At 34.7% G+C, this 15,004-nt stretch overlaps 1 protein-coding gene across 2 annotated transcripts in view; it reads left to right on the top strand.

Annotated features, from left to right (window-relative positions):
* The window catches only part of htr4 (5-hydroxytryptamine receptor 4), a 179,550-nt gene that overhangs the window by 128,941 nt on the left and 35,605 nt on the right, over positions 1-15,004 (top strand). Inside the window, exon 7 of one of the 2 annotated variants that reach the window (XM_021481160.3) lies at positions 11,268-11,345. The exons of the other annotated variant lie outside the window; for it this stretch is intronic. Within the exon in view, the coding sequence (XP_021336835.1) occupies positions 11,268-11,331 (64 nt within the window). The 3' untranslated portion in view covers positions 11,332-11,345. The remainder of the gene's footprint in view (positions 1-11,267; positions 11,346-15,004) is intronic. 2 annotated transcript variants of the gene reach the window in all.

Raw genomic sequence — 15,004 nt, 5'->3', positions numbered from 1 at the left:
ATTAGACAACAATTTCCAACCTTATAATTACTGTTATAGTTAATGTTCTTGGAGTAAGCTGATTATGAGTAGAGATCTAAAATCTACATGTACAAATCACAGAGAGTCGGCGCAGATGGGCTTATCTTCAAGCCATCGTACAGTATGCGTTTTGCATTCGATGAAGTGTTTTCCCGCCCTTGGCTCTGGATTCTGATGATAAGCATATGTTATTTTGCTTGAGTGATCGTTCAACACCGTCGCACTGCGGGGACAGGATGTTTTCTTCAACAAAATTCAGATTGAAACAACATTACACATATGTCAGCTCTTACCAGTGTTCGAACACAGGCAAGCTGCACGCCTCAAGTGCTTTTCTCTTTGAAAATAAACTTCCTCAAAATCAAACGAGGACTGACAGACAAATCAAACAAAAAGCCCAGTCGGAAGGAAACTGTATCTGTCATTTTAGTCAGTTTTACTCTGATTGGTGCTGTCAGAACACTTGTGCTAGCAAAAAATTTTGAATAACTACGAGACATAGTATCTTCTCGCTAGGTAGTTCTATGGATTTTCTATTGAATTATTAAAGCAATTAGGTTGGTGCTTTCTTTAAATTAATATTAATTAATGATGATGTTGGAAAATATTTTGTTCACATGGGTGACGTAGTGGTGCAGTAGGTACTGCTGATGTCTCTCAGTACCCTTTCAGTACTGGGAAATATCCATGCACACTCATTCACAGTCATACACTACTGCCAGTTTAGGGTATTTAATTCACTTATAGCGCATGTCTTTGGACTGTGGAGCAAACCCACGTGAAAACGGGGAAAACATGCAAACTCCACACAGAAATGCTAACTGGTGCAGCCAGGACTTGAACCAGTGACGTTTTTGCTGTGAGGTGACAGTGCTAACCACAATCATGATGCTTTTTCGGTATTCATTCAACTGTTTAACCATTGTATTTAAAAAATAATATACAAAATAATAAGGTAATGCATGTCTATAGTAAGGAGGACCCATGTTGGGGGTTGCGTGTTATAAGTAATGCACATTATGTAATAATATTACTTTTCCAAAGTAACGAGTATAACGCATTACTTTTAAGAATAATTATTATTACTCGAGTTACTTTTTTAAAAAAGTTACTTTTTACCTTTCTTAATTGGCTTTTACAAAATATATTGCGGATTAAAAATTACCTTAAGTTAAATCACACACTCAATGGGAGAGCGTTCTGCGAGTGAACAGACAGTCGGCTTGCACTCATCATCATCAGGTCTCTATTTTTTCACAGCAGATAAGTGAGTGTACTGTTCTAGTAATTGAATAACTCAGGATTTTGGTTTATTTTGAGTCAAAGTGGGTATGCGGTATACTAGTACTTACTGTAAATGCAAACCATTTCATGACAACTCACTTCAATTTAAGGAACTGTTTCGACTGGTTTTCTTAAAAGATCCGGTTAAAACAATACATTCGCGAATCACCCGTCATCACTACAGACAGTTAGAAACAGAAGCAATGGCAGGCCGGAGACTTATATTTTTGCTATAGGTTCTTGTTTTTTTGAACTTGTCGAAGAAATGAAGTGGATTGTTATTAAATTTAGCATAGTATTAATTAAATGTATCAGACGTAAGTAAAATTCCTGACAACTGCATGAAACATAACATCAAAAATAAAACTGGATGCAAAGCACTACTCCCGCATCCCACATTCAGCTATAGATAACATCAGTTCATGTTCTTGTCTCAGATAGAAAAAATAATTAGACTAAACTAAAAATATATAGTTACTGTTTTTTCCTGTAGATGTTACTATGTTTTGTAATATAGTATTTTTTTTTCTTTTGGAAATGGTTTACAGATTTGTTAAGGCCACATGAAGAAATTGATTCAATGTATAAAGCTTAAAGATTTATTTCGATTTGGGGTGTTTTTTTATCGACTGTTGGTTTTGTTATTAAACATTTTAAAGGTTTAAAATCTGTTTTTGCCTTAATATAAATTATTTCATGTTCAAGTATTCTTAGGCTTTATTGGTTTTAGATGTTGCCTTTAGACTTGCCTTTGGATGTTAATGAAGTTGCACTTTGGCTGTTGACCCAGCTCTCTATGTTAATGCAGTTTCAACACCATTGATGCGATTCTCTGTAAACCACACCTATCCCCATTCTACAATTGACCCTTCGCTAAGCCCCGCCCTCCTTAGTTACTGTTGCTACACCTGTCAAGCTTTTGTGCCTGGCACGTCTTTTTCATTGTGTATGTGCCGGTGTCAGACATTGCCAGGGATATAATTAATCATTTTTGGTGAACAGGTGAGGTATCCGATAAACCCAGACAAAAAAGGACTGCAGTATATATTACAGGAGTATATTCACGACATAATAGGCAACTGATTAGAGAATAATTCAATCAAAATTGAAGCTAGCTTAGCCTAGCCGCCTCATACGCTAACCATTCAACAGCTCAATTCGTGCACAGCAGGAGAGGTAACTAATTAAACCGTGATTTCTCGATTTTTAGCCAAAAAGCCTGATAGATTAATTGTTGTGCAATAAAAAATAGCGTTACTAACCGACGAGAAAACACGCATGGACAGAGCTTTTACATAATTCATTCATAGAATGAGCAGCCACAAAGGGGAAACTGATGGATTTGTGCTGATTATTAGCATCATTGACTCATAACAATGTACAGTAAGTTGCCTATAACTGTCAGTATGTTTGTGCGCTCTTTATAAATTACTGAAAAACAGCTGCTGGTAAAGTAGATTGATTGCAAGTGCTCAATTTGTGATCACATCTCTGTTTTGTTCTGTTGATTTGTAATTTCAAATATTCGTAGCTTGAAACAGCTGGAAATATGAAGTTCAGTAAAGTTAGCAACAGATTCGCAGATTCGTATTTTCCGGATCAATAACTCATGACCTGTTCGCTATTAGTATGACTAATGTTACTATGGCGAAGGCTTAAATGGAGCAGTGCTCATAATATCGAGCGGAAAAAAGAGAAAAAGACAGCTTTGAAACATAACCTGCTTTGTGTTTTTGTAGGAAACACAAGCTGCGTCTCAAATGGCACACTATACAGTATGCACTCATGCACTATGTACTTATGCACTTACACACTCAACATCATGGTATATGTATGCAGTGTCATCCCAAATGGAACACTAATGTTTTTTTTTTACTAAGCAGAAATTTAAACCGTTTCCCTGATGACGTTTGACGGTTGCCAAATCAGTAAAATAAATAACCAAACTATCAAATAATACCTGCCGTGAGTATAACCGCATTCCCCATCGGGAGGCGCTATAATCACTCTTGTTGGAGAATTTTGCTTTTACCATCCAAAATAAATAAAGTTATCCAACATGTGCGCCCGATAGCTCTGTCCCTTCCGCTACGTGATTTATTTATTTTACGATTTTATTTATTTATACTTCAAAATGCCGTGGAATAGTGCATATGTATGCGATTTTGGACGCAGCTACAGTTTAGATCTTTTTAGGGTAAGAGGTGTCTGAGTTATTGCTGTCAGTCTATCACTAAATGTGTCAAGAATATCTAAACAAAACCAACTTAACTCTGCTCCTTTAGCGCCTCTCAGAGAGCTTGATCCAAACTGGCATTTCTCTTCTTGGGTTGTTAGTTTTGAAAACAAATTCCACCACGGGGTCCAAACATTTAGGATACCGGGTGTCAAATTTGCACAATCCACATGCACAACGATTTTGCCTGTTTCCCTAAGCTTGACAGAGCCCATGTGCGTAGCTACAGTTGCTAAACCCCGATTGGTGGGTGACTGTTTTGGGGTGTGGCTTGGCGAAGGATCAGTTGTTGCCATTTGGTCGAGATGTAGTCACCTCAAACAATGCAGGGACAACAAACTGTTGACTTCTCTTTTCCCTCATAAGTCAGCCCTTTTGGGAAATGAGCATCAATTTACCATCTAGAGTGGAAGTTGGGTTGAGGCAGACTCATTTCTTACAAGGTCATATAGATAGTTGCAATATTCAGAGGAAAACACACACCTGCAAGTTCTGAAAGAGATCAAACCTTAGCCTGGTAAGAAAATGTAATGCAAAGGTAACTCAATTTAATGCATTACTTTCCATAAAAGGTAACTAAGTAATGCAATTAGTTACTTTTTTGGGTCAGTTACTCAATATTGTAATGCACTACTTTCAAAAGTAACTTTCCCCAAAACTGAGGAGGACTACAGATCTTTTAGTACTTCTTTTGCACGTTATTTTGTTATGCAGTTTTTTACTATCAAAAAAATAACAATGAAATAACAGAGAAATAACATAATATATGACAAAAAAATAAAGAACTAAGTGAAGTTTTTTACACTGCTTAATTAACTTAATATTGTTACAGGATTTAATGAGCAGCTAAATGAGTGTATTTATACAACATTTATCTTGTATCTTTTTAATCATACGCCATAGCCTCCATTACAGTGGCAAATATGATAACCTAACTTAGCGTGCCCACTTTTTATTATGTGTTCTTAAAGTTTTCTGCACAGTTGATTTGCACTTGTGTATATTGATAGCAGACTTTTTGAAAGACAGGACTTAGAATTTCATTATATGTCTCCATGTCAACACTGTTTGCTTTACCACACACACACATAGAAATGTCATCCTTATCACTAGCTTGGAGAGCGAATGTTGATCCGTAACCTTTATGAGAGGCAGCTCAGTGACTCATGCAATCATTCCTGGGTCCACTGCGAGCATCTGTGTTTGAGTAATTTATGTTATGAGCCTATTATGAAGCCAACAAACAAGGAAGCATATACTGTGTATTTTAAGTGTCACCTACTCAAAACCAGGAAAAGAGCTATGTTTACATGGCACGTAAGAGCTGTGGCAATCTGTCTAGCTGGCAGCTCATGTGTTTTGGAGTTCTTATTCATTGAAAGGTGTTTACTTTGCTTAAAAAGGGATCAACTTTAGGGTGAAGTTCTTCTCATGTTGGAAGCACCAAATTCTATGTGTATATAGAAATAAGATCCAACCTTGACCTCATATACTTGTTTTCATGAAAGTGTTTTTTTAGAGTTGCCCCAGTTGAGTGCAGAATTGTTAGCTCCCTTAAATTATTGTCCCCGCTTTTAATTTTTCCAATGTTTCTGTTTAATGAAGAGAATATATATTTTTAACACATTTCTAAATATATTAGTTTTAATAACTAATTATTATAGCTGATTTATTTTATCTTTGCCATGATGACAGGAACCAATATTTTACTAGATATTTTTCAAGACACTAGTATTCAACTTAAAGAGCAATTTAAAAAATTTAATTGTATAATGATGGTTTGTTGTGTTGACTATCGAAAAAATATGTAGCTTAAATGGCTTAATAATTTTGACCCTAAAATGTTTTTTTAAAAATATTAAAAACTGCTTTTATTCTAGCCAAAATAAACTAAATGAGACAGACTTTTTCTAGAATGAAAAATATTATGCTGTGAATATACATATTTATATACGTACTGTGACATTATATATAAATTATATATATATAAATATAAATATATATATATATATATATATATATATATATATATATATATATATATATATATATATATATATATACACACACATATATATATATATATATATATATATATATATATATATATATATATATATATTAGGGATGTTACGGTATTGTAAATACCGTCATACCGCAATATTAATTTTTTTCGATATTACCGAAGTCGCATGACTCGGTAAAACTATAGGTCTTCTGAGAAAATTTGCTCAGGTGAATGAAGCGAACGGGAGGTAACGAAAACTACAATTGCCATCAGCCCATGCTTGACCATCATCCCTTGCGGTCTGTTGTTGCTACAGATCCAGTAATGCGGAAATGGAGTGTGCTGCTAGAAGCGGGGATGAAAAGAGCTGGAAAACTCTAAAGCAGGTCGCACACCAGAAGCGCCGCTCGGCGCCGCGACACGGCGCGTACATGACAGATTAAAGTATCGCACACCAGACGCGCACATTCGAATGATATTTAACATGAAACTAATCAGATGGCGCTCTGTGGCGCGGCTGAAAAATGAACTGCGTCCTGAGCCGTCGCCGGGCGCCGCCGACTTGCGGCGCCGGTGTGTGTATCCTGATAGAAACCTATGATTAGAATTCTAAAATACATGGCGCTGCGTGGCGCTGCGCGGCGCGCCGCCGAGCGTCGCTTCTGGTGTGCGACCTGCTTTACACGCACAGTTCAGTCCTGCATCTTCTCCGTGTAAGTTCAGACTTCGCAAGTTTGATCAAGGCTGCAGTCTCTTCTTCTCAGTTTGATATGGAAAAGCAGACTATACCGAGGACACGGGTAAATCTTCAAAGGGAACAGTGTACTTTATAACTTCATTCACATCACCCTGGCTTCGTTGTTTCACTTTCTCAACAATAAAATGTAAACATGATTTAAGGAACTGCCTATTTTCATTTTAATATTAGCAACTTAGACAGCAGAAATGTTGAGGCGCCGTGCTGCAAAAGATGAGCGTCATCTTCACTGTGTGGACATTTATAACAAAACGGAGCCGATAACAACTGCCTCCTTTCAATTTCAGTGAAAATACGAAACACAGCCTCTCTTTTGCTGAGTATCAGTTTTAAGAATCGATAATGGCCATTTTAAAAGTATAACATACAATAAGTTTATACATTATAGGAAATAAAGGCGATCAGTCAATATACAGAATGTACGTGGTTACATTAATCATTAGCCCCTTTCACACATACGGACCTTTCCGGAAAATTGCCGGCAATTTTCCGGAAAGGTTGTATGTGTGAACAGGTCCTTTTTGAAAATACCGGTAAATTCGTTCTGGCTATTTTCCGGAAAGAGAAGTTGTAAGATTACCGGCAATTTGCCGGAATGCTGCGCTGTGTGAATGCAGAAAGAAGATTCCCGTAATAAGCGCGTGCACGTCTAGAACGTGCTGACGTGAAACGTCCGCTTTAGCCAATCACAACAGTCAGACGCATTCACGTCCGCGCGGTTTGTGAGAATAAAAGCCTTTGAATATTTTTACAGACACATTTAGCTGGTAGAAGTTAGTCAGATCACGTTTATATGTTCTTCTTAATGCCAACTGTGTAAATAATCATCGATGAGATGCTTATGATAAGCCGTTGTTTGTTTACCTTCAAGCTTTGCGTGTGCCCATGAACAGCCTGTGAGCGCCTGAACACGCACATATTATGAACATTTCGACATGCGAAAGTGATCCTGCGAAAGTTGTTTACAATATTGATCATCCACAGAGTTTGTAATTTAGTCAAATGTTTACAAACACAAGCGCAGCCGTTTAAAGCTCATTTGTGGTGAATGATGTCAGAATTTACCGGTATTTTGGAATGGATGTGTGAATGCTCTTTTCCGGAAAATTTCCGTAACGTCCTCGCCTGTGTGAACAGCGCTTTTTTGAATATACCGGTAAAGTCGTTCCGGAAATTTTCCAGATATTTACCGGTATCACTGTGTGAAAGGGGCTATTAACTTATCTTTGCGCTCAGCCAAAACACGTTACCTGAGAACAAGTAATAGATTCCAATGCCCAAAGTCAGGGAATATGTCGTTAGATAAAGACAACAAGATAAATGAAATATCCCGTTTAATAAATATAGTGAGATTAGATCCAGCGGGAGATGCTTGATGAGAAGTCCGACTAGCAGAGCTCTCATCTGGGTAGATGGGCTGAGTGTGATTAAATGCTGAATGTGATGAGTTTTCAACAATACTAAATTGAAACTTTATTTTTTTTTACATGGTTTAATAATTTTTTGTTATTAAAATTGAAGTTCCTGTTTCAAAGCTTACAGATAGATGGCTAATTTGTATGTCATTGACACTTTTGGCACTTTTTTGGAGTATTTTCATAAGTTTTGTTTTTTCCTGTAAATGATTCAATAAATACCGTACCGTGACATTCATACCGAGGTATTACCGTACCATGAAATTCTGATACCGTTACATCCCTAATATATATATATATATATATATATATATATATATATATATATATATATATATAYACACACACACACACAYATATATATATATATATATATATATATATATATATATATATATATATATATATATATATATATATATATATATATATATATATATGTGTGTGTGTGTGTGTGAAGATACAATATATACAGTACATTCATTTGGGGAAATACATTCCCATGTAACATAATAAAATTTGTATTTTCACATCAACCAACCAAAAACTTTTATTATTGTATATATAAGATGCATATATTTTACTATTATTATTATTATTATTATATATTATATAAATACATTTTAAGTAATATATATAAATGTATGTAATCTATATGAATAAATAATGTATATTTGGATCTACATACATATTTACTGTAAGCTTGCAAATGTATTTTCTTCAGCCTAATATAGATTTAGAAAATTGGTTTATTTGAAATGAAATATAAAATATATTTTGTAAAAATTGTATGAACTAAATTTTGAGGAAATAAATTTGTTTGGCACCAACTAAAAAAACTATTTGAACAATTAAGTGCAGTTGAGTTGGTCCAACATGATAAGGTAAGGAAAAGTGTCTTACATTTCGAAATCTATTAGTTTTGTTAAAAGTTATCCTAAATGAACTAAAAGAGCCATGTTTATGCATATTTCATAAGTTACATATGCCGTTTATCTCAGAACTCATTTTAGGACAATTATTGCCTGACTGATCAAAGCAGCAAACTGCATTTTACTAATTAAGCTGCCAACACCCAAAGCATAGGCAATTCTGCATCTTAAAACTCAAAGCATTACATGTAGATCTTCAAACTAAGGTGAATAATAAACTGAAACAAGTCTTTTTAACTTTAAACACCTAAGATTACTTTTATTGTGATCATTTACCTTTTTTTACTTCAATCCCACGAAAAGCATGCTGGGAGCTATAGAAATCCCCTAACCAGATAGTTGGACCAACGCAACCCCTAATGTTGTCCTAACACAAAACGCTTAAGTTAATAGTTTACAATTGAACATAAAAGAAATAAATTGGCCAAAAAAATGACATGAATGGTGTTGTTTCAGCTCATTTTAAACAGGTAGTTTAAACAAGCAGCAGTAGTCAGTTTTTTGAGTGCACAAAAAAAAGAAAAATACCGTAATGGCTTTCCTTTTCACTGTTATCCTCAACTTAATTTGCCTTGCTTATCTTTGAATTGTTTTTTGCCAGGTTCTTCAAAAAATTTATTGCAATAACCTTACTATTTCTCAGCTAATAAACCTACAAAACTGCATCATTTACAACACCCCAAAGAATAGCACTTTCTTTTCTTACAGTGGAACAGATTTCCCTAATTATAACATATTTCCCTCTCTTTCTCTTCTGCGTTTTCTTTCATTACTTGTTGGCTAGTACAATTATTGTATGCACTTGGGGTAAGAATTCTAGAATCCCTACCCAATACTAATATTTACATTGCAATTTATCATTATGTATTCAAGTACAGTGCTGTTCAAAAGTTTGGAGTCAGAAAGTCTCTTATGCTCACCAAGGCTGTGTTTGTTTGATCAGGATTAAATATAGAAATAGAAGTAGTGACATATTGTGGCAGTTTAAATAACAAGAAAATAAATTAGTTTCAGTGTCCATTACTCCAGTCGTCATTGTCACATAAAACTTTAGAAATTGTTCTAATTTGCTAATTTGATACTCAGGAAACATTTATTACTTTTCTTAATGTTGATGAAGTTTAGCAATTAAGAAAAAAAACTATTTATGTGAACATGACTAGTCTACTTTAAAAATAGATATTACCAACAAATATCGCTGTGTTTGTTAAACTTAAAATCTGCAGATTTAAAAAATGTGCAAATGTAGTCCACATGTAATCTGCATTCCAGTCTGTGGAGGTGAACATAACACTGATCAGTCAGAATTAATTTCAATCAAGTTGTTTTATTATTGCTTTGTTAGCGTACGTATATACTTATGATTCATTCAATTTCTTTTCGGCTTTGTCAACTTATCCAGCATATGTTTTACACAGGGGATTCCCTTTCAGCCGCAACCCAACACTGGGAAATATACTTATAATCATATACTGAATATAAATACATTAGGTGGGGCCTTGCTATCTTTATCACTGCCTCCCCAGTAGGTGCTGATCCGCTATTAGATAAAATGGCCTATAAGGTAAACCTAGAGCTAAAAATAAATACTAATAGTGGGAGTCTGGGGAAAAAAAAAAGAAAATGGCAATTGAAAGTCAGAATATCTGGACAGATCTTTACTTATTCGTAGTGTTTTAAGTCTAAATGTTTGACTTTTTTGCCTGAAGTAGATTTAATTAGTGTAATTTAGTATATACAGTATGTATTAGATGTTTGTTTTAACATGATCATTTTATAAATTATTTTGAAAAAATACTACACTGTAAAAAATGATGTTATCAATTAGGCATGACAGCATATGTTTTTCGTTCATTACAACTTATTAAACTAGGTTAATCATGTTCTAGCTTAATTTTATAAGTTATGCAAGCTGTTTTAAGTCAGTTTTACATAATATACGTTCAATGAACTCAAGTTTAATTTGACTCAGCTTAAAATTTTAAGTCAAATATTATTACAGTGTAGTAAAAATAGTATTTTCTATAGGAAAATGTTATAGCTAGAAAAAAATGTTTTTGAAATACTTTTTGCAATAATAATATTGCATATCACATATTTTCAAATATAGCCCTATTATGTTTCTGCCTCATACAGTGATCAGACCCACATATTATCACAATTTAAGGGCCATTTCACACCATAGAAATCTTCAATCTCTATCAAGCCCTGGAGTTGTCAGTAGAAACACAACCTGCCAGGATGCTAACACTAACTTTAGAGCCGACAGTAAAAAATGTAGCTAATCACAACACCACAACCCATGTTAATACCAACTTATTACATATTAATAAGTATTTAAGCTACATCAGTATGACAATAACAACCTAAAATGATGGAAAGCATCTATGGTAAAAAAAAAAAAAATGTGTATTTTAATTGTAATCAAACTGCCAAAATTATACTTACCCTTAATATTAACATGCTCTCTCCTATAGTATTTAATGTGTTTTAAAAGAATGCAATGAATCAGTCAGGCCTGAAATAACCAGCTTTTCCTGTTCTCTCCTCCTCTTCCTCCTGCTCTTCCTCTCTGTCCTTCATGTGTGCTGCCCCTTGTCCTCCTCTGCTCCAGCGGCTGCTCCTCTGCCTCCAAACTGCTCCTCTGGTTCTGCAACACTAGGCCTGTTCCTGTCTAGTGCTGAGTTCTCAAGTGAGTCCTTTTCATACTCATACACACTCTTTTCCTTTCCCATCACTTCAAGTTGTTTTTTTTTTGTTTTTTTTTTTGTTTTTTCCGACTTCTGACTTCGCCTTGTATTCTTTCACCATGACATGTGGTATCTCCATTTAAAAGCCTTAATGGTTTATAGTGTGTGAGTCTGTATTCATGTGTGTCCTTTAACCATGCATTTGTAAATGCAGGTTTATTCTGCATAAGGTACTTCTTCATGGTTTAGTGGGCCTGGAAAAGAACGAAGCTTTCATTATTCTGCTTTTTTTGTTTACCGCCACTGCTGTGAATGGTGCTTATTCAGTCAGTATTGTTACACATGTGATTCATGCTCTCTAATCATGCATCCCAATTACTGTGTTCTTTATGGAACATTCAAAAGGTTGAAATAATAATATGTTTATTTAAAAAGTCTCTGTTAATTACTGAAGGTAAACAACACTTCTGATATTATTCGCTCTGTGGGTTAGGGATTTGAAAAAATAACACCTCAAATCATGTGAAATCTTTAATGATACCTTGACGTGGGCTGCTTTTTGAGGACAGCGGCATATTTCCAAGCATATTTTATGTACACTGTGATGTAAAAATGATTAAAAAAAATCAACAGCACAATAAAATGTGTTGGTATATTCTGGAAGATGTACATCAGAATAATTTAATATTAGTGTTTTGTAAATTTAAGTGGGTTTTTCCATCAACACCCAATATGGCTGCACAATATATTATTTTAGCATCAATTAAACTATGATATAGTTGATCAGACATTAAACAACATAGTGGAGACTTTCAAATTTTAACCTTAGACTGCATTTCAAACAAACAAAGCATTTCAAACAAATTTAAGCCATTTAGGAACAATATTTGTAGCTTAAACATTAAGTGTACATTACATAATTATTTACTCAATAAAACGATGCAGTGTTGTTAATATTTTTATTATTCAGTGCATACTGTTTGACTCCCCAGAAAAATCATAAATCGTTGTTAATTTGCATCTTGTATTGAACTTTGCTTGTCATTAGCCTATATTTTATGCAGATATGCTCACCTTTAGCAATCAAACATTTTCAAACTATTCAAGTCATCTGGTCAAAATGCATATATATATATAAAAAATAAAGTAAATATTTGAGATTAAGCAATTATTATAAATAATTAGATTAATTACCATTCCTTTAAACATATATGAATATATTTTTATTATGAAGGTTCAACAATTTTACAGTATGTTACAATATGGTTAATTCCTTTTCTAAGCATAATGACTGTTTAAATGGTATTTATTTTTTTTGTAAACATATATTGTAAGGGTGTTTTCACACCTGTAGATCGACTGTTTTGTTCCAAAACAGGGATTCAAATTTTCACTGTATATTTTTGTTAATGAATTTGACTCACTAATGTTGTCAGATTCTGCTAGTAAAAACAATATGAGTGAAAGATCAAAATAAACTTAAATTAACACTTCTTTTTTTAGGAATAAACTCATTTTACAAATCACCTAGACTTAAACAGTTTTATAATTTTTCCATTTAGGTAATCTCTGTCAGGAGCACTTTAATGGTGCTTTCACACCTGTAGATCGATTGTTTTGTTCCAAAACAATTAAAATTGATGAATTGTTTTTTGTTCCTGGTGCAGTCCGCTTTCACATGGCAAAGTTTCTGAACAGACCAAAATAGTTAAAAGGAGTTACGTGCGAGTAAACTCTCCTAACATTGGTTTCAGGGTTTATTTTCAATTCAATTTTCGATTAAATTCAATTGACTTTTATTTGTATAGCACTTTTACAATGTAGAGTGTGTCAAAGCAGCTTCACAAAAAAGATCATAGTGTAAATTGAAACAGTTTAGGTCAGTATTTAGTGGTTAAGTTCAGTTCAGCTCAGTTCAGTGTGGTTTACAGTCACTATTGAGGGCCTAAACACTGAGCAGCAAATCCATCGATGCGTACCTCTACCGATCCCAAACCATGCAAGCTAGTGGCGACAGCGGAGAGGGGAAAAAAACTACTAATTGGCAAGAGTGAAGAAAAAAAACAAAAGAGAGAGAAATCAGACTCAGTTGGGCACGAGCATTTTAATTTCTTCACTGGCCAAACGTCTTGTGCAGGGCTGTAGTCTCAGTGACGGAGGCCAGAAGCTGGGCCTTAGCGACTCGTCTGTCCCTGGAGCGTTACAGGAATCAGTCTCATGCTTTCCACTCGTCCATGACCACCCCAGCAGCTGCTCAGGATACGGCCTGGTCCAGGATATGGACACCTTGGGATCATCTTGTCGCTGGTCAAGTTTTTAAAAAATCTATCTATTGAGTCAATCAATCTATTAAAAAACTGTTGGCTAGAATTATCCATTATTATATTATATGCATTAAATTATAGAGAAATAACAGATGAAGCGAGACTGCAGTCAGATCATGAAGCAGATCAATGTTGATCTTTCTTTCAAAGTGTCAGTGCACAAATGAACAAAGCAACAGGCCTAATATAAAATTTTATAAGATGAAAAAATTATCCAAAAAGTTATCAGATGGTAAATTCTGTCAATTTTCCTCACAGATAAACAGGACTCGGTAATATTCCAGCATGCTTTCACATGCTTGTCAGATGGCTATTACATATACGCAATACACTGTGATATAGTTTGGTTCGTTGGATTGTTTTGCTTTCTCACTATACAATGGATCTGCATCAGAGTTTGTTTCAATCGAGCTGAGACCACCTCATTCAGGCGGTCTCGGACCGATTGTTTCGGCGTGGATCTGATTGCGATTGATAGATTCCCATATGCCGAACTACAATAACTGGGCAGGTTCTGACATAAATGTCTAGGTGTGAAAGCCCCCTAATAATAATTTTATTTTGTAGCGTTATAGTTTTGTTGTTTGTATTTTAGCCTTTTTTCAAATATGTTAAAATCCCTTTAAAAGTTATTTTTAAGTTTAATACAATTTTATTTGTTTTTATGTATTTAAATTCATTATGTGTAACCTAAATTAATAAATGCTGTTAGAATAAGGTTTTTCCTCATAATTTCTCAGTTGTTAAAACAAGCTAACATCAAAAAAATGTATAGTCTGTAGGGATTTACAATTTCTCATACATGATGATGAAAGAAATTGTTCATACATACATCACCCAGCTCTTGATCACAGCAATAAAACCAGATCTGAGTGCTATGATTGAGGTGCCGTATGCTCATCGCTTGTTTCCATGAGACAGACTCCCGCTTTCCTCCTAATGAGCAACACTCTCGCTGCTGCACCATGTGAAGACGCAATTCTCTCACACAGGTTCTGCTAAATTATCCTTTGCCAATAATTACGGTTTTGCTCATGTTTACACGCAGCATTAATACCTCATCACCTCTGAAAGTTCTGCGGCTTTCTTCTAGGTTCACAAGTTTCTAAAGATCAATAGGTGCAATAAATTGAGGAGACAGCTTTTAAACAGGAAGTCAGGGGCAGCTGGTTGTGTGTTAGCATAAGAGAACATTATTATTCAGCATTGAGAGTGAATGATTTTCTCGCCGTGCCAGTGGAACTGACTTTGTTCAATGTGACATGAACAAACATACCTCAGAGGAGCGTTGTGCAGGGCCGCGGGTGAACCCACAATAGACATCAATATTCTTCTAA

Source organism: Danio rerio, chromosome 14 (genome assembly GCF_049306965.1).
Source record: "Danio rerio strain Tuebingen ecotype United States chromosome 14, GRCz12tu, whole genome shotgun sequence".
Lineage (NCBI taxonomy): Eukaryota > Metazoa > Chordata > Actinopteri > Cypriniformes > Danionidae > Danio > Danio rerio.
This window is presented reverse-complemented; position numbering and strand designations above follow the sequence as displayed.